The sequence below is a fragment of the Panthera tigris genome, chromosome C2 (genome assembly GCF_018350195.1).
Source record: "Panthera tigris isolate Pti1 chromosome C2, P.tigris_Pti1_mat1.1, whole genome shotgun sequence".
NCBI classification, from domain to species: domain Eukaryota; kingdom Metazoa; phylum Chordata; class Mammalia; order Carnivora; family Felidae; genus Panthera; species Panthera tigris.
In genome coordinates, this window is record NC_056668.1 from 76,218,286 (window position 1) to 76,240,013 (window position 21,728).

General features: G+C 35.4%; 1 protein-coding gene across 10 annotated transcripts in view; it reads right to left on the reverse strand.

Annotated features, from left to right (window-relative positions):
• Positions 1 to 21,728, reverse strand: part of OSTN (osteocrin) — a 230,697-nt gene that overhangs the window by 25,923 nt on the left and 183,046 nt on the right. For all 10 annotated transcript variants that reach the window (XM_042956506.1, XM_042956505.1, XM_042956504.1 and 7 more), the window contains 2 exons: positions 3,464 to 3,562; positions 121 to 335 (listed from right to left, as the gene is read on the reverse strand). In XM_042956506.1, the coding sequence (XP_042812440.1) occupies positions 121 to 335; positions 3,464 to 3,562 (314 nt within the window). The remainder of the gene's footprint in view (positions 1 to 120; positions 336 to 3,463; positions 3,563 to 21,728) is intronic.

The following is a 21,728-nucleotide window of genomic DNA, read 5'->3' on the forward strand; positions in this document are numbered from 1 at the left end:
GTTTACAAATATGTTTACCTCCAAGGTTTTCATCATCTTTTCTTATGTGGAATTCTGTTTCTGGAGTTAGAGCGGCAGGATTAAAAAATAAAAATGTTCCTTCTTCAAGAGTTCACTTACCTCTGTTTACCTTTATGATCGACAGAGCCAGCCGAGAGTCTGTCCAGGGGAGACCCAAAACCAGAGAAGCTCCTTTTCTTCTTTGTTTCAATTACATCATTCTCCAGAGACACAAGTTCATCAAGAAGCAAGAGTTTTGCTGCCAGGTTAGTGGCTGATTTCTCTTCCCTGACTGTGGGCGGTGACTGCACATCTATGACTCCAGAATCAAAAGCCTGTAGGGCAGGAGGGGGTGATTCCACTCATTCAGAAAAAGAAACCTCAAATATGTATAACCATCTGCTTTTGGCTTTTGCTACCTTTAGCTGACATGCTTGCCATGAAACTTGATTTCTTGTGGATTTATGCTCCCGAGAGAAAGACGTTTGGGAACAAAAATGCATAGAGATGAGGTATGTCCAAAAGCAATTAAAACAACAACAACAACACACACCCACACAGGAAATAAATAAAAATTTATAGGTCTGTCTCTAAAATTTAGTATATTAACTGAGCATTCTTTTAGACTCTTTCCGTAACAACTGCGTCCTTATCATTCCCATAGCGCTTTATCTATACTTCTTTCATCATTGTACGCATGACATTTTCCCTGTGTTAGATTGATTACAATATATTTGTATTGCTTATTAACTTGTGAATAACCTGAGGGCAATAACTGTGTCTAAACTAGTTTTTTATTTGCTCTCTTCAATGCTTAGGTCAGTGTTTTGCTCATAGTTTGTACTCAGTAGATTTCTGTATGTTTATGGAATGAAATTTGAAAAAAAAAACAAACCTCACATTGTTTTCTTTTTACCTTTCATTCATACCTTATTGATTCAAGCTATTAAGCATCCGCTATGTACCAGCTTCTGCATCAGACCTGGGGGACACAAAAATGAACAAAATCCAGTCTCTGCTCTCAGGAAGCTTACTGTCGCTTTCCATGTGATTTATTACATTGTTTTTTTTTTTTTTAATAGCTCATTTTATTTTATTTTTTTAGCACTGAACAGTATTCCATTGTCTGGATGCATCTTAGTTTATTTATCCATTCACTTCCTGAAGAATATCTTGTTTGTTTCCAACTTTTGGCAATTATGAATAAAAGTTGCTATAAATATCTGTGTGCAAGTTTTTGTGTGGACGTAAGTTTTTATCTCCTTAGGTAAATACCAAGGAGCACAATTGCTGGATCATATGATAAGAGTATGTTTAGTTTTGTAAGAAGCCACTAAATTATCTTCCAAAGTGGCTGTACCATTTTGCATTCTCACAAGCAATAATACCACATTGTTAATGAGCATCTACAGTGAGTCAGAAATATCCCAATGACTTTATCCTCTCATGTGAAATTTCTTATCTGTTTGTTTCACATATTGGCACTTGACACTTCATTCAAGTCATAGAAGTGTGGGTGTCATTTATGAAGCCTGTCTTTTCCTTTCCTAAGCCCAATCACAGCATTTAAAAAAAATGTTCTTATTAATAGTCTCTAGTCATTGTGGAGTCCAGGGGATATTACTTCTTTTCTAAGAAAGTGAGAATATTCCCTTGTGGGAAGAAATCAGCTCCAGGAACCTCCTCCCTGCCCCCCTGTTAATCACATTCCTCCTTGTGCAAGACTCTTGGTCTTGGCAAGATTCTTTTTCTTCACTTTCTGCCTTTCTTCTTAGATTGTTTCCTCCATTCTCTATGTTCTTCATTTTCCCCAGTAAAATGAAAGAGTAGCATTTTCCAGCCTTTTCATCATTGGCCCCAGCAACTTTCTTGTGAAATACATATAGTCTGACACTCAATCTATTGAGCCTCTTCTTTCTTAAACCAACCAAATCTATACTAAGTCTGGACAGTTCTTCCTGAAAAACCTCTCCCTCCCTCTCTCCCTCCCTCCCTCCTTCCTTTCCTTTCTACCTTCCTTCCCTCCTCCCTCCCAGAGAGAGAGAATCTTAAGCGGCCTCCATGCCCAGTGCAGAGCCCAACAATGGCTCAGTGACGTCATGGCAGTGACAGTGAGGTCATGACGTGAGCCTAAATCAACAGTTGGACGCTTAACGGACTGAGCCACCCAGGCACCCCTCTCTTGCTCTGTCGTATTCTCATCAGTAGTGATTTATATCAGCTCCTCTTCACTGCTTAGTGTATATTGTTAATCATCTTATAACCTGCTTCTCTATCTTCTAACTCTCCCTTTTCTATTCTATCCTGAATACTGCCATGAAGTTAATTATTCCAAACACACTCCCATCTTGTAGAAATAAAATAAGAAATATCTCATACCTCTTGTTATTTGCATTGCAAACTCCACAATGTGTTCTAAACTCCTCTTAAAATCTCAACATCTACCACTTCCCTACAAAAGCTTGACATCATAGACACTGGGGAAGGGAAGGATGCTATTATGAGAAAGAAATTCTAAAGAGCAGGAGACAAAACTTTCAAAGGACAAAGATAGGAAATCTTTTATTATCTCTCAAAGCATCCTCCAAAAAAAATGTTATCATTCTTTCAACTGACGCCCATACAAAACAGAGTTTTCTTCCTTTTTAAAGATATTCATGGGGTGCCTGGATGGCTCAGCCAGTTAAGCAAGCATCTCTGACTTCAGCTCAAGTCATAATCTCATTGTTCGTGAGTTTGAGCCCCATGTCAGGCTCTGTGCTGACAGCTCAAAACCTGGAGCCTGCTTCAGATTCTGTGTCTGCCTGTCTCTCTGCCCTCCCCGGCTCATGCTCTGTCTCTCTATCTCTCTCGAAAATAAACATTAAAAATTTTAAGATGTTCTTAATCCTCAGGAAAAAAAAATCATAGAACTTGTATAAAACTTGTTCTTTGGTAAAATGCATTTCAGGCTCTCATTTGTTATTTAAGAAGTACAGGGACTATTTTCTAATAAGATCAAATAAGCCAACTTAATGTTTCTCTGTGTCGAGATGTCCTCACATTTCTTTTTATTTGTGCTTTAGTCATGGCAACAAGAAAACATTTGTACCGTAATACAAAGTTTGGCCAAAGCTACTCAAATTTTCACACGTAACACCTTCAAATTTCACACAAAAGCACTTCATCTTGATGTAATTGATTTAGTTAAAAATATGACTGAAATGATTATGAATTTTCTTTTATGCTTTTTCTGTTCAAAGAATACTAATACTTATTACTTCCAGGTTATTTATTTATTTTTTTTGACATTCAGTTGGATTTCTCTGAATTTACAGTGAGGTCAAGACAGTAGAAAAAATATCTTTTTCATCAGTTTTGTGTTATTAAGGCATCTATTTGTCAGCAGTATCTGCTTCTAACATTAGTAGAAATGGCTTATAATCATAAAAAATATATGGTCCCTTAAGCTAGTTTCCATTACCTCTGTTGCTACATCCACTGAGCGTACTTTTCCTGAACTCCATAGCATCAACGTCACAGCCAGAATAAAATGTGCATTTGCCAGTCTCCCGTCCAGCATCTGAGGGTCACATACATCATGGTCAATATTTATTAGTTTAGCATATAACAATAGAAAACAAAATCTCCTGTAAAGCTTGTTAGATGCAGGTGATAAACCGAATTATTCAGCTTCTCTGTGCTGGAGTGCATCTCTGCAAAACTTGAATCATACTTAAAAGAAGCTATCAGTCTCCTGGAATGAATTCTATCAAGGCATCATTTCCATGAAAGCCTAGACTGGGATTATATAGCTATAATCATAATTCAGACTAAAGTCTGAGAAATCTAGTTTTTTGTAATCTTACTCTTTGACTATCTAATCCAAGGATTACAACCTTGCATACCTAAGGGGAAATGTGTGAAATTGGTCAGGTTTTAGAAAATAAGATCTAGTGAGGTCTGTGGTGCACCCGAGAGAATGTGCTGTGTCTGAAAGCATTTAAATTCATAATTTCAAAAACACCACATATCTAATAGGCGAATATATTTATGTCCTTGTGCTGTGTAAGGATTTCTTAAGTAATATTCAAAAGGTGCACATCTTATAGGAAAGAAATGCTTGTCATATTTCATTCTATTAAAATTGAAAAACTCTGTATTGTAAGATACAATAAACCAAAAAAAAAAATGACAAAGTACTAAGTGGAGTATATTTTCAACATAATATAAAAATTAAAACTGGCATTTGAAATATTTAAAAACTGATTTTTTTATAATCTTATTTAAAAAAATTAATTCAAGTTAGTTAACATATAGTGTGAAAATGGTTTCAGTAGACTCTAGTGATTCATCACTTACATATAACACCCAGTGCTCATCCCAAGTGCCCTCCTTAATGTCCATCACCCATCTAGCCCATCCCCCCACCCAATACCCCTCCAGCAACCCTCAGTGTGTTCTCTGTATTTAAGATTCTCTTATGGTTTGCTTTCCTCTTTTTTTTCCTTCCCCTATGTTCATCTGTTTTGTTATCTTAAATTCCACATATGAGTGAAATCATATATTTATCTTTCTCTAATTTATTTCACTTAGCAGAATATATTCTAGTCCCATCCACGTTGTTGCAAATGGCAAGATTCTTTTTGATTGCCAAGTAATATTTCAGTGTATACATATACCACATCTTCTTTATCCATTCAAATCTGATAAATAAAATTTTAAAAATAACAATAAACTTAATTAACAATTAAGTAAAAATGGGCCAAAGTTATGAATGGACATTTTGTAGAAAAGGAAATAGCCTAATGGAAAATAAACATCCAAAAGTACACCATCCAAAAATACATGCAACTTCTTTAATGCAAAAAAAATGGGAGAGAAATGGTATACCCTTTGGCATGCAGCAAGTTGGCAAAAATTCAAAGTGAACATTGCACATACTAGAATGGTGCTTGGAAACAGAGAAACATAAGTGATGCTAGTGCGGTTGGAAATGAATCCAATCATTTGGAGAAAATTGAAATACATCTAGAAAAGTTAAAAATGATCATGTACTACCTACAACCCATTTATTTCACTTCTTAGTATATAGTCCAAAGGAACTCTTACATGTTTATATGGAGACCTGTATCTGAAAGTTCATAGCCTCACTGTTTATAGTGGTAGAAAACCAGAATCAACCCAAGGGCTCTACTCAAGAGGAAATGGGTGTATAAGTTGAGGTATATTCATACTGTGAACTTAAAACAAATGACTTAAATACATGTGTGTCTACTGTTAAAACAAATGACTTAAATCTTACGTGTAAATATATGCAAGGATTGCAAAGAAGCCCTTTTGGGGGGATATGGGAAGTTGTAGAACAATATATATGGCATGCTACCATTTACCTAAATTGGGGATGCACAAAGCAATTTTGTGTATTTTGGAATCTATATATATAATTAAAGTATAAACCAATGGAACTTGATTCATAACTATGATTGCCTCTGTGGAGAGAGGGAAGTAAATAGGATTATGGAAGAAACATAGGGACTTAGTTTTAATCTACATATTTTTTTAAAGCAAGTATGTCTAAAAAGTACATTTGTTAATTCTGTATAGTAAGCACAAAGATGTGTCATTCATGCATTTATAATTTTTTATATTAAAAACCCTATACAGGCAATTAAAGCTAATCTGTGGTCTATATCAGGTCTGCTGGCTGCCAATTTGACCGCTGGTAAAGGGAAAGCATTGTCTGATTTAGGTAAGATCACAGGCTGTGGGCTACAATAGAATGGGCATGATTTCACCACTTAGTACATGGCATCAGGAAAGATTCCCCCTACCCCCATCCTATTCATCCCTTAATGAGAACTCTCAGAAAACTCTTATTTCCCTAAAAACATCATTTGGAAAGCTGTTGGGAGCAAAAAAGAAAGGATGGTTAGATGGATCTGAAGAACTGGATTTGAGTCTTCTTGTGGCTTTAGTATTAGTGACCTTGGATGTGCATCATTTAATCTATTTGCACTTTAGTTTTCATATTTGTGAAGCAAGGAGTAATTCTCATTTCGAAAGAGCTTTGAGAGGATTGAACTGATTCGTGTATAATTTCTTTGTCCCATATAGTATTTATAATTTGTAAGAAAGAACACTTAGGTAATACTAAATATTTCTTTAGTAACTACATTCACTTTAGAGTGACTGGAGATTTTTTAGAGTACTTCCTTATAGTACTGTTACTGTGAAACCTCAGTGTGGATTTTAGCAATGAAGATTATCTGCTAGAATAAAGACAAATAAATGTTTTATATAGACAGAGTAGCATGTGTATCAACCATGTCTATTAACATTTAATATGGGCATAAAAGTATTTTAGTGTTGTTGATAACTTTTATCAAATATGATTTTAATTTTCATGTTATGTAGTCTAAACTAGTTCTTCTGGAGGTTACCAATAAATACTTTGGACTCTTATAATGTCAATCTCTAGTTACTTCTCTATATTCCATCCTTTCTGAAAGGGGGCAGTAAATTCTGTGTTCTCTTTCTGACAAATTGATATCTGAGCGGAGTATTTTTATAAGTATCAAAAAACAATAAATCATGTCTATGTCTCTAAATTGAGACAGTAGAAAAATAACAAAGAATGTAACAGTTATCTGGTAAAAATACCAACAAAAAATGCATCCCCTATTCTTTAGAAAATTTGCCACCAAATCATATTTTTTTACTTGTAATTATGCTGTTGTCTCTTTAACCTTCCTCAACATAGAGGAAGACATATCAAAACCTTAACTGTATTCTAAAAATGATCTCACATTTCTGGCATATCTTTATTTTTTAAAAATAGCTCTCTTAATCAAAGATAAACTACAATTGTGATGTTTTACTTTCTCATTTTTTATCATGTTAAAAACAGGTTACAAAGTGGGAAATTGCCCAATTTTATAAGCCTTTCCATGTGGATTTCCTTTAACTATTTTTATGTATGTTTTACTAACCAGGTTTCTCTTCATCTCTGCAATATTATAAATGGCACAGGATGATGGACATTTACAATATTGATGACTATGTCTGAGGCATATATTTTTGTGCTTGGGTGTATATAGGAAAAAAGTCATACTGTACCATCTTACAGATAACCACATCCTGATTATTTGGATAGGGAGATGTAAAAATAAATGCTGAGTTTAAATACACACATTTAATGGTTCAAAGCCATGCTTATAGCCAGTTAACCAAAAGGCCAAGTTCCTAAATATGGCAGTTGGGACACTAATGAAAATAAACACCCTGGCACCTGCCACACAGAAGACATTTGATTAACTAGTTGAAACTTGATTGCCACAAAATTAGAAATAGAGGAAATTATAGGGAGGGAAGAAAAAGAGTAGGTTCAGTTCCATTTCCCTATTTTGTTGATAGTGGATAAATATAGCCTATGATTTAAACATCTAGTTGGCCCCATATACACTCCAAATCACAGAAAGAGCACTCAAGGATGTTCATTGTATGAATACACCAGAGTGGAGATGTTTGCAAATTTTTCAGTAATTTTTTTGAGTAATTTTTGAATGATATTCCTCTGGCTAGGGAGGAGCTTCAAAAGAGTGAGCATGGAATCTGCCTTATAAAATTAGGTGTGTACTTCATTCATTTTTAGCCAATTGGTCTGCTATGTTTGTGCATTTTCACATTTTAACTATTTTTTTTTTGAGAGAGAATTTTTAACATGAATTTTTTTAAGTTTCTTTATTTTGAGAGAGAGAGAGAGTAGAGGAGGAGCAGAGAGAGAGAGAGAGAGAAACCCTAGCAGGCTCCATGCTGTCAGTGCAGAGCCCACAAACTGTGAGATCATGACCTGAGCCGAAATCAAGAGCTGGACACTTAACCGACAGAACCACCCAGATGCCCCAAGAGAACGAGAATCTTAAGTAGACTTCATGCTTAGGGCAGAGCCTGATGCTGGTCAGTCTCACTACCATGAGATCATGACCTGAGCTGAAATCAAGAGTCAGATGCTTCACTGACCGAGCCACCCAGGGGTCCAGCATTCTCACATTTTAAATAATACTGCTGAATAAACAAGCATTTACATCGTGTAACATCTTAATCTATGTTTCAAAGACTTTCCAACACATAAGAATTTCTTATATATCCCAAAGGGATCCTCGAAACAGTATCTGGAGTGGCAGTGGAGAGAGCAAGGTGTGAAGTTCTGTTACATGTAAGTTTGGGAAGCAACACGTATTGTATATTCCCTACAGGAACATTGGGAGTGCATACTGACATAATAAAAACTCTGAAAATGCAGGAGCAAAGAAATTATGTAATTGTATTTAAGCTAGAATTAAATGAGAATTCTGTTAAAATGAAGACAGATGTTCGCATTACTGAGAACTGATGCTATAATGAATAATTTTTATGATAAAAAAATCTCTCAAGTGGGCTGGGGCAAAGAAAGATTGAGAAACATAGATCTAAAAAATGAAAGCAAATGAGAGTGAGGGGAGGTGTTAGGATGAGAGGGTTAAGCTGAAAGAAGAAACTACGTGAGCCAATATCTGATGGAATGCGCTTTGTGGTAAAGCTTTTAAACTGGGCTGGTGTTGAAAACAACAACAAGCAGACTACTCAGGTGATTAAGAACATTTCTCTTCAACCTGACACTTGGTCATTAATGTCTGACTTATGGATAGTAGATGTATTAGAAAGTCTCAAGAGTACTGAGTTTGGGGGTGAGCCTTGATAACTTTGGAAATTTTTATTTACCCTAATTTACTTGATTGGAAATATTAAAAATAGACTTTACCCCACCGCTATCTTCAACAAACATTAAAAATAAAGGGCTTAGAGATAAGGGATAAAGGACTTACAAACTATCTGTTTTACCCTGTCTTCCCACTCTGGCCTAACACAGCATTTAAGTAAGATTTAATAGGGCTTGTTGAAAAGGGTCCCTAGTTCTGACACCATGAAATGGCCACATGTGCCTGCCCACAGCATCACCCACAGTCTTCTTGGAAAATAATGGTGGTCTTCCAGGTAATTGGTGAGTCAGCTTGGCCCTAAGTGAACCTAAACAGAGTAAGATCAAGTGTACTCTATACCCTACTCCACATGTTATAGTCACCCACATCCTTTTTTTCTTTTTTAAGTCAGCTCCATACCCAGCACAGAGCCCAACAACAGGTCTTGAACTCATGACCCTGAGATCAAGACCTGCCCTGACTCATGACCCTGACAAGACCTGCACTGAGATTAAGAGTGCGATGCTTAACCTACTGAGCCCTTTTGATAACAAAGAAAAGCTTCAGGAATAATAGATAACAGAGTGACTATCATTTTTTATTTTAAAAGAGGGCCTAACAGGGACAATGCTTAACACAGTCTGTGTGGTGCACTGTAATGAAGAGACTTGTGAGACTCAGACCCTGCCTTGGCTTGACCAGATAGCTTGCACAAACCCTTTCCGTTCTAGGCCAAGTGAAACGGGCTTGGTCTAAATGGCCTCTAATGTTGCTTCCCGCTTTTTAAAAGTATGCTGGTGAATCTGGCTCTTTTCTGGTACAAGTGCAGACATTGTAGGTAATGATAATAGGTGGTGCATGTTTAGCTAGAAAAACCTTTCTGCTGTCGCTCGTCAGCCAGTCTATGCACTAGATTGCACGTAGCTTTTGACATAAACATACTCCTATTGAATTTAAAGTATTTCTAGCTGAAAAGACAGGGTTTCCAAATCTTTCATTTTAAGATGTCATTTATGGTAAGAGATCCCATTTTATACATGCATTTTGAAAGAAAATTGCTACCAATTAAATTATGACATGCTATCAAGTGTAAGACTCACTCTAATTGCAGAGATGTTAAAAGTGCATCAGAATGGATGAAATATGGTACATCTATGTATTTTCAAGTGTTTACTTGTTTTTTTTTCTTTTTTTCATCATGTTTAAGCCAGTATGCTCAATATTTTAAAAAATATAACTTTCAGTCAATAAATAGGTATTCAACAACATCAGAAAAATATTTCTGTGATGGCGAAGAAACAACCCAGAATTAGATTTGAAGGATAGGAGAAGCATCCTTACTGTGCTATTTCTTGGTCTGGTGACCTTGAATAACATGTCTAAATTGTCACAATTGTCTAATAAAATTCACTGTATGAATTCACAGAATTTTAATTTTAGTTAACTAAAAATTTTTAAATTAATTTACAAATAGCATAAATCATTATGGATTTGGTTTAGGGCTTCCAAATAAGAGCAATAAGTGTATTTAATATTACATTTAATGTTATTTACTAAAAATGTATAAAGATATGTAATTATTTATGAAAAAAACACCATATCATTTTTATTCTTATTTTATGATAGCTAAAAACTTTTCAATGGGAACTCTAAACTGCACATGAAAACATTTCGTGAACTGCAAAATAATGTGAAAAGATTAACTAAACGGTATCAAAGGGATTATAATTTTGCTGAAGCCAAAATCCTTCCAGGGGACATAAAGTTTATACTCAGCAACCAGACAAGGAACTGAAAATTTGGGACCTTTCATAAAGGCAATCAACAACACTTATTTTATTTTATTTTATTTAAGAAAAAAAAATTAATCTTTATTTCTGAGAGACAGAGCACAAGTGGGGGGAGGGGCAGAGAGAGAGGGAAGACACAGAATCCGAAGCAGGCTCCAGGGTCTGAGCTGTCAGCACAGAGCCCAATGCAGCGCTTGAACCCACAAACTGCAAGATCATGACCTGAGCTGAAGTCAGCCGCTTAACTGACTGAGCCACCCAGGCGCCCCTGCACACTTATTTTAAATGATCAAGAGGATATATTTCACTTGGACATCATGCACACAATCTTGATATTTCAGTGAGTGACAATATTTGAACAGTTAAAGAAGTTTGCTAGTGGTTTTCTTTGAAGGGTGAAATAATCATGTGCTTTAGACACTTGCCTGTTGCAAGGCAGAGACTCAGATCAGGTGAGTTGCAAGTCTCTTCCTTATTGGAGCTTCAATTGCACTGCCTCTGATGAATTTGGCCCCACAAACAAGAATGCTGAGTGTGACTGGGCACTCAGAACTTTAGAAGTAGAGAATTGCTTTCAGATCCTCATAAATAAGAGACTTAAAAATCACTGAGGATTTTCACCCCAAAAGCAACTGAATTACAAATCATAGCTTCTGTCAGCTAATACATATATCATCTATATCGTTGTCACAAAAATACATCTAAGAAACATAGTCATGTTGCTTTACTTCAGATTCTCTTTGCGAAAGTTGTAATTTTCGGTAAATTGTGTGATGAGTATTTTGGTCTATGTTTTGAGTATTATCCTGCAAGAAAGGTGCAAATTCAGGCTGCTTTAACATTCCCCCCCCCCTTTTTTTTTGTTTTAATTAAAATATCAGAAACACGTTTTTTCTCATTCCTCATTGCTCTTCAGTCGGCAGAAGTACATTTTCTAAAATCACAGAGCCGGTTAGAAGAAGATCCAGAAAAACAACTTACATTTTCAGACTCTCAGTTTCATGCTCCTTCAAGTATAACCTATTTGTAAAAGTATAAAACATTTTCCCATCTCCCAAGTTGCTTATAAAGTAAAATGCTTACAGGTGAGGTGTTCTTAATGTGTCAGACACCTGAATTTTAAAAGGACTTTTCCTGAATGCTATGAATCAGGAAGAATGATAACTTCCTACTATACATGTGTTAATTGGTTTTATTCTATTTGGCACCATTTTCATTCCTTTTTAGACACTACTACTTTAGAAAATCTCAAACTTTGTTGTTAAATCTCTCTCTTTTTGCTTATTTGGAATTGCCAATCATACTACTAGTCTGTTGCAAAAATTTATGGAAACCTACAAAGATACTTTAAAGGAAGATTGCATTATTTAAAAGCAGGGGTATGTATCTGTAACAAAGTATGTAGAGTCAACATGGTGTGCTGAATGAAATGAATGAAACAGTCTTATGTGGTAGGTAAATAGGAATGCAGAGCAGATATTAACATCCTGGCTTTATTGACAGGAAACTGAAGCTTAGAGAAGGGTAGAAATTTGCCTAAGTTGTACAACCACAGTAAATATGAAGAAGTTTATGCCAGAGTCCCAGTTAGTCCATTAATGTTTCACATCTCAGATTCTCATTCTAATGAAAGCAACGTGAATCAATATTCTCTAATAATTATTCTAGCAGAGTTTAAGATTTTTCCTTATCAAATCTTAATTTGTGCTTGGATCCCTGAATTAATGCAAATTTCTTGATATAAAATGATGTCACCCAGAAATAGAAAAAAACTTTAGGGTATGACTGTAGACAATTCTGCTAAGGGGATTTGTTGTTTAATTCCAATGCTTTATAATGAGAAAAACAAGAATCTTTAAAACTATGGATAGGGAAAAGCTGGCAGAGTTGCACATAAACATGCTGCTTGTTCATCTAATGCATGGGGAATTTTTACCTGGTGTAAAAAGGCTTTCAAAAGATAAAGTTGGATAAATGCAGTTATAGATGACACATATAAGCCTCAGGATATTGTAGGCTATTATCACCACTTTTACCTTTAGCCCATTTTGTACTTACATATATTTAATAAAAATATTAATTTACATTTTAATTACATTAAACTAGCCAATATAATCAATGAAAAAATACGGTCTAAAATGTACATGAAAGGCCCAAAATATACATTTCATAATATGCAACAGGATGCATTTATTAGGTAAACACTACATGTCAAGCACTGGAGATATAAATGTGAGTAAGACACTCTCCCTGTCCTCCAGTCGCTCACAGCGTGGTCAACCTGGAGACCCCCTCAACCACTTGCCCTGCCCAGGGACTTCCTCCTGCAACACTAGACTCTTAATGCTTCCGTTTCTTTCAAGTGCAATGGTTGCAAATAACCATTTTTTAAACATTTGCATTGTACTTTATTATTTTGAAATTAATTTACTTCCTTTCATTATCACATCAGTCACGTTAGATACAGGAAAAATATTATAATTTTGCTTTCTTAAATAGATGTACTGAGACAAGCAGAGTTACTTTAGAATCCTGGTGCCCTAACGCCTGGGACTGTGTGTATACTTTCTAATACAATGAAGTCGACCGTAGAAAGAGGTTGGCCCTTAAGTTACACCAACGTGGTTGTGACTCCTGACTGGGCTGGCTTCTTAGCCTCTCTGTTTCCGTATTTTCATCAGGAAGGTGGGGCAAAGATTTACTTTGTAGGTTTATTATAAGGATTACAAATAATAAAAGTGACTAGTGCAAGTTAATTATGCAAATAATAGCTGTCATTATCCTGTATTGCCTTCTAAATCTGTCAACTTCACAAAATATGCCCTAGTACTTTTTTATGTTATGAAAAATACTTTTTTACCCTTGTTCATTTTAAGGAACAAAGTTACCTGAAATCTAGAATTATGGCAAAGTGGTAGAAGATAAATTATAATAAGGTAATATTGAGTGAGGGAAGGAATTTTACTGAAGAGAGTTAGACGTGGCAAGCACTCTAACATTTGATGTTACAGCATATTATGCATTACCATTAGTTTCAGCAACAATATTTCTATGAAATATTTCCATGAAAATATTAGCATACAACAGAATATCATAATGGGAAGAAAAGAAAGGGAATTAACCCAAATTATACTCAAAAAATAATTATTCAAGTTCTAATTATATTAACAAAAGTGAATTTTAAATTTAATTTTAATATAATTTTATATGATACATCTTTTTGTTTTACAGTTCATAAGATAGCTTTATTGACTTTTAAAATCAGTAGTTATCTTGTTAGGATCATGATTTTTCACAGGGTTTTGGTGATACTGACTGTATAGCATAGTCAGACTATGTCATAAAAGCAGAAGCACTGTGGGCATGATGGGAATGAAGGATCTTGTTACTGGAACTAGACCTTCCACAAGCATGGGAACAACTGAGAAGAAATGGACTGCAAAGGAGGTAGAGGAAGAGGAGAAGCCTCTACCAGCCCTGGCATGGACAGACAAGTCAGAGCTTGCAGGGAAATGCAACCACCAAAATTGTCCCACGGGAACCACAGCTCTGACTTGGTGGGTCAGTGCCCAAGTTGCCAGTGGTGGCCTGGATGACATTTTAAAAGTGCATTTTTCACATGGTTACAGCCTTATGTGTCATTAGGAACACAGAATTTTAGAAAGGGAGGGGATGCTCATTGGAAACTGTTGGATTTAAAGCTCTCAAGAGATGGAGAGAGTGAGGCTCAGAGACAATGAACTTGGCCAAGGGAGAGGAGATGAAGGAGAGATTTAAGATGGACAAAGAAGAGGAGGGATCAGGGTAAGGCATGGCAGAGGAGCTGTTCCTGTGGGAGCAGCCTCATGTGGAGGCCTGATGTCATGGAACATTGGTAAGGGAAAGGCTGGACAATAACCAGTTCAAGCCAACCAAGGCACCAGGCAATTACTGGCAGGTAATGCTAACCACTGCTCCACAGGGTACCCTGAGAACAATGTGGAGAAAGAAGAGAGAGGGCTCAGTTGCAAGAGGCTCTAATCAGAGAGATCTCAGACACAGGGGAGTTGACCTGTATAGAGAGGTATCCAGGGCTAGGAGGGAACTTGGGATCTTTTATAACCTCCCGATCTTTATAACCTCCCAAACTCCAGTTTTACTGAGGAAAGAATGAAGACCCAGGAAGGCTGAGTGAAAGATGCTGAAGTCAGGACTGGGATTAGAAGTCTGGTCTCCTGACCCCAAAGCTCCTATTTCTCTGATGGCACCATAGTAACTAAGCAAAAGGTGTCCTGTAGGTAGCGATCTCAGTAGATGAAATATCAGCAAGAAGGTTAAATGAGGTGATATGTAAAGATTAACCCCAAGTCTTCATTCCTGAATATAGGAAAAACTGGCTGTTGTGGGAGCTTCCCTCGATCATTCTCCCACTCAGTCTCCCTGGCACTTGCAGCCCTTTTGTCTCTTTCCATAATAACAGAATATAATTGAGTCCTACTCTGTGCTTCAGGCTTGTCTGAAGTTACAAACTATACAGTGGCAGAGTTGGGGCAATATTTTGGGGCTGCTTACTTTGAGTTCTTTTTCTTTGGAACAAGTTCAATTAATCTAATATTATTAAGCAAAGGTTCAAATCATTGAAAGTATTTGAACAAGAAGTTAAAATTATAATCTCGAGGCCCCCAAATCTGGTCTATACACAGATCTGCTGCTCTACTGCCCATGATTCATTATATAAGAATTCACTTCAAAACTCTGAGAAAAAAAGGAGAGAAACAAATGTCAACTTGAAATGCCATATTGAGTGACATCACAGTGCAATTCACTTACAACGAGAGTTTCCTTAGAAAAATTCTGTAAGAGGGCTGAAGACCAGTATCAAAATAAAGAGAAGACACAAACTGTACCTGATGCTTTTGGGAAGACATATCAATTTGATAGCTTCTATAGGCATTAAAATCATAAATTATTGTTAAAATTATTTAATTTCTAAAAAGGTAACTTAGAAACAAATAATTATCCCATTCCTTAACCTATAGACTCTAGAAGTGTAATTTGAAGGAGCAATATTCCTCATTAGAACTGAATTTATTGAGTATACACTATTACCACACCCTGAAGCAAAATTTTAAATTTCTTACATGTAATTCAAATATATGTTTCAGATTAACTCTCAATTTGATCACTTAATAGCAAGAACACTTCAAATACAAAAGAATAGATATGATTTAAGTCTATTCTAAACTGGTACTAATATCATACTTGTATGTTTGAATTTTATAAGAAGATAAAGAGGATATTTTAGGTTTGAAGAATATAGAATATTGACTCTGGAACTTGATTAATTCAGGGATATTTCTTAGACTCCAATTTTGATAGAAATAAAGATAAGAGAAAACCTTTTCTTTCTACTTAGGTTTTTAAAAGTCAACCATTTTTATACATTTAAAAATTTTATAATATTGGACATTGTTGATGAAAGCAAAATTAAGACTACTAACACTTACAGAAAATCATTATCTTGAGTTGTCTTTCTCTTTGTTTCAAAGTGGAAAACAAAAGCAAAAATTAATCGATAAATATGAAATGTCTGAACATACAATTAGCTCCACCCTAATTTTGTATTATAAAAATATCTTCTTAGAGTTTCTACTCATTTTAGAGAGATAAATATTACCATAAAACATTCAAGATCAGGATATAATCAAAACATCTTAAAAGTATGTGAAAATAAAAAAAGTAGTTAAAAGAAAAAAAAACCTAAATTTTTCTCATAGCTTTTATATATAACTTACCTTGTGAAAAATCAGGAGATTCTAACTTTAGAATCCTGTCTGTGCAGTTTCTTCCAAACTCAGCCCTGATGGTGAGTTTTCTCTCTGAGTTTTTATAGTCTCAGTTATACACCCCTTACTCCAATCCCTGCCTTTGCTTTCTCTTACATCATTTCTAGGTTTTCCACTGAACATTTTCCCAAGCTTCTCTTCAATCTCTCCTCCCCTCACCCTCTCTCTTACTCTTTTTCTCTGAGTCTTTCTCTTTCTCTCTCCTATTCTCCACATTTATTTTATCTATTGCTTTGATCATGGTATTTAAGCAGCAACAGGAACTTGGGCTCTGGAAAATTTAAGTATATATTTAGTATTGTGTTCAGCCTTAGACCTATCACTTCTTCCTGAGGTTTTAGTCTAGCTCAGATAATTACACATCAAATCTGGGAAATAAAATGCAGTAAGATTTTTTCAAAAGAAAGTCACTAGGGTATTTCAATGTAAGATTTAGGGAGATTATAATCAGAAACTCAAACTGATTTATTGGTATATTTTTTGGACCCTTACATTAAACGATCATCTATGGAAATGGTGAGTAGTTTCAGGCTCAGTCAGGTGCACAGCTCTGTGTCAGTGAAACTGACAGCTACTTCATAATTAACATTGCTATACTGGGAAGGTTGTTACCAACAAAACTATAAATACTTAACTGTGACATGTGGGCTATAAATGCAGACGTTGTAATCATTCTTATCTTTCTCTGTCCTCCAGGATTTTAATTTCTTTTTCACCAAGACATTCCTGCCTCTGTCTGAATGTTTTCTTCCTTTCCATTTCCTACTAATCACACTTACAACATTATACATGCAGATTGTATGTATTGTATGACCGGAGCACAGTGAATTCGTGGGACAGTAAAATGCTTTATTTTTTATGAAGGGTTTCCAGGGATAACATATGTCTCAACAAGCCTGAAATTTGAGTAGTTGGCAGTGATAGTTCACAAGTCAAGATAAAAATACATCCTAATTGTGGACCCTTGTTTAGACATTACGGCCATAAAACGATTATGTTAGCTTGAATCCACATGATGGAAAACTCTCAATATAGATTTAATGGATGCATCCTAATGCTACCAGAAGCCAATATTCTTGATGTACCTTCTACCCTTATTTGAAATGCCTCCCTCAGCATGCTGACAAGTGATATCTGTGGCTGATTTATTCCAGATCTGTCCCTGCTTAAACAGCCCAAAGATTCCACCCTATTTGTGGATTTTGTTGACCTAATTCAAAAGTTTGACTTAACTGTTCTGCAGCAGTAGAAATAGCAAGTTTATTCCAGGAACATAACCATGGTACGTTTAAGCCATTTACACAGGATTCTGCATATTATCTACCCTTATATAAATTACTTATGCATTTATACATGACAGAGAAATTCTGTTACCTTGAAAGACAGAGTAGAAACCAGAGTATATGAAGAAATTGAAAGAGAATATACATCCAGTGATAGAAGGGAGAGATTAAGATGAGAAAGGGAGAAGATATTCATGAAAACTTTTCAGCTAGTATATCATTACTTAATCTGCAGGACAACCTTGCTGAAGAGGTATTATTATTCATATTTAACAGATGAAAAAAACTAAAGCTCAAATATGTGAAATGGATAGCACAAGTGCTCACAGCTTAAAAGTGATGGAATCAGGCGTTGAGACTTGCTCTGTCAGGATTCTGACTGTAAAGAGACGGTACATTGAAACTGAGTAATTTGAGGAGAATTTAATGCGAGCAGAGTGCAAAGGAACCAGAAAGGACATTGCAGTCCTATTATTGGACTAAACCAATAATAGGCAGATAACCCTAATCTTGAAGGGTTAAAGGTAAGTACGGACAGACAGATCTGGGTAGAGAAAGTTGCCTGGCAGAAGAAGTGTGACCTTTCATCAAGGGATACAGCCAGTCAAGAGTCACCTAAAGGGGAGGGAATTTATTAAATAAACACCAAGATTTCAGTCTGCTTCCTCAATATAATCTCCTGTTGTGTTTATCTTTGGTCAAACCCGATTGGAAAAGAGATTGGGGCATAGATAAAAGACCCAGCACACTGTTTAACCTCAAAACTGTGTTAAAAGACATACAAATGAGATGCTTGGTAAAGATTATCATGACAGCAAATGCCATGATTTACTTGCATTAAAATCTGATACTTCCTAACATTTTTTTTTTCAAGTTTATTGGGGTGTTATTTATACACACAAAATCCGACCTTTTAAAATGTACAATTTTAGGAGTTCTGACAAATGTAAATGTTATGTAACCTCCGCTAAAATCAAGATATAGACTTTGTCTATATGTACCCCCTGCACACCAAATTTTCCTCACGCCTCTTTAGAGTCAACCCCCTCCCCAACCCCCAGGTCCTAGTAACCACCGATTTGACTTCTGTCCCTATAATTTTGCCTTTTCCAGAGGCTGTAGGAAATTATACAGTATGTAGTCTTTGGTGTCTGGCTTCTTTCGCTTGGAATAAAACTTCTGTGATTTATCCATGTTGCTAAATGTATCAGCACTTTGTTTCTTTTTAACGAGAGCGTTCTATTGGATGGATGTACCACAATTTTTTTATCTATCCACCAGTCGGTGAAAATTTGGGTAGTTTCCAGTCTGGGATAATTATGAATAAAGCTGTCATAAACATTAACATAGGACTCTTGAGTTGATATTTATGTTTTCAGTTTTCTTGGACAAATACATATATATGAGATTCCTAAATCATGTGGTATGTTTATGTTTAACTTATTAGGAAATAGCTAAACTGACTTCCAAAGTGGTTCTGCCATTTTGCATTCTTACCAGATATGTATGCGAGTTCCAGTTGCTCAGCATCCTTTCTAGCTTTTGACATTCATTGCTGTTTTCAAAAATTTAGCCATTCTAATAAATGTATACTGGTATCTCACTGTAATTTTTTTAAATGTTTATTTATTTTTGAGAGAGACGCAGAGAGAAAGGGAGACAGCAAATCTCAAGCAGACTCCATGCTGTCAGCACAGAGCTCAAGGCAGGGCTTGAACTCATGAATTGTGAGATCATGACCTGAGCTGAAATCAAGAGTCAGATACTTACCCTACTGAGCCACCCTGGCACCCCTGTCATGGTATTTTAATTTGTATTTTCCTGTTGACTAATGATGTAGAAAATCTTTTCTTGTATTTATTTCCCATTCATATATTTTTGGTAAAGTGTCTGTTCATATTTTTTGCTTAATATGTAGTTGTGAGAGTCCTCATAGGTCTGGACACAAGAATTTTATAAGATTTGTGTTTCGCAATTTTTTTCCACTTTGTGACTTCTCTTTTCATTTGCATAACATGTTCTTTCAGAGTATTTTTAATTTGATTAAGTCCAATCAGCCATTTTTTTTTTAATGGATCATTTTTTTTTGTGTGCCCTGAGAAATCATTCTCTCAGTCAAGTTTGAAAAAAAATTTTTCTCTTTTGTTTTCTTTCAGAAGTTTTTCAAAATCCTTTTGGCTATTCTAGATCTTTTACATTGCCATAAAAAAGTTTAGGATCAGCTTGTCAATGTGTACAAAAGAGCTTGCTGGGATTTTATTAGGATTTCATTGAATTTATAAGGTAAATTTGAGGAAATGTGACATCTTAACAGTATGAAATTTTTTGATCTGTAAACATAGTATACTTCCCTTTTATTTAGATATTGATTTTTCTTAACAATTGTTTTTGTTGTAAAAGGCATATAAATCTTGTATATACTTTGTTAAATGTATTTCCATCTAATTTTCTTGTTGAGGTATAACTGACATATAACATCGTATTAGTTTCAAGTATGCAATGTAATGATTCGATATTCATGTACACTATGAAATGATCACCACAGTAATTACCATTGATCTCCATAAAAATCATAATTTTTTTTCTTGTGATGAGAACTTTCAAGTTTTATTCTCTTGGCAACTTATAAATATGCAGTATAGTACTATTAACTATACATTACATAGCCATAACATTTATTTTATGGCTAGAAGACCATACCTTTTGACACTCTTTGCCAATTTACACACCTTCAACCTCTCACTCCCTAGTGACTTATAACCTTGCCCTCCTGACATAAATTCCGCTTGATCATGACATATATCCTTTTCTATATTGCTGGATTTGAAGTGATGTAACTTTTTAAGTATCTTTATTAATGATATAAATATATCATTTTATATGGTATATAGGCCATTTTATAAGGGATATAGGCCTTTTATATGGTATATAGGCCATTTTATAAGGGATATAGGCCTTTTATATCTTTAAAATTTATATTTCAGATTTTGGTAACATGGTTATATTGGTCTCATAAAATGATCGAGAAGAACTACATGCTTGTCTTAGTCTGTTCAGACTGCTATAATTCAAATACCATAGACTAGCTGGCTTCACCAACAAACACGTAGTTCTCATGTTCTGGGAAGTCCAAGATTAAGGAGTCTGCAGATTTGTTGTCTGGTGGGTACCTAATTTCTGGGTCATAAACTATGGTCTTCCTAACGTGTCCTCATATGGCAGGGAGAGTGAGAGATCTTTCTGGAACCTGTTTGATAAGGGCAATATTCCCATTCGCGAAAGCTCCACTGTCATGACCTAATCAACTCCCAAAGACTCCACCTCTGACTAACATCACATTGGGGGGTTAGGATTTCATTCAATACACGAATTTTGCAGGGACACAGATATTCAGTCAGTAACAACCCACATCTATTTTCTAGAAGAGTTTGTGCGGAATTTGTATTATTTACTCCTGGAATGTTTCATCGAAATCCCCAAGTGGGGTCATCTGTGCCATGAGTTGCCTTTGTGGGAAGGTTTTTAGTTACAAATTCAAATTCTTTAATACATCTAGGGCTAATCATTCTAGCTAATTTTCCTGAGTGCACTCTCATAGCTTTCATCTTTCATATAAAATGTCCATGTCATTAAAGTATTAAAGTTATTTAATTCTGGTGCTCTTTTTCTTCAGACTTTTTTTTAAATTAGTCATTCTAGAATTCTATACATTTTATTTATCCATTGAAAGAATCAGCATTTGGTAATTTTATTATTTATTTATTTTCATTGTTTTTAAAATTTTTTTAATGTTTACTTATTTTTGAGAGACAGAGAGACAGAGTGAGAGCGGGGGAGGGACATAGAGAGAGGGAGACACAGAATCTGAAGCAGACTCCAGGCACTGAGCTGTCAGCACAGAGCTCAACACAGGGATTGAGCTAAGCTGAGATCATGACCTGAGCAGAAGTTGGATGCTCAAGGGACTGAGCCACCCAGGTGCGTTGGTCATTTTATTTTAGTGATTGCTACTTCATATTGTTTTCTTCCTTTTTCCTGATTTGTGTTTAATGTGCTCATCTGTTTCAATGTTCTTAATATGGATGTTTAGATTATTGATTATAGATACTT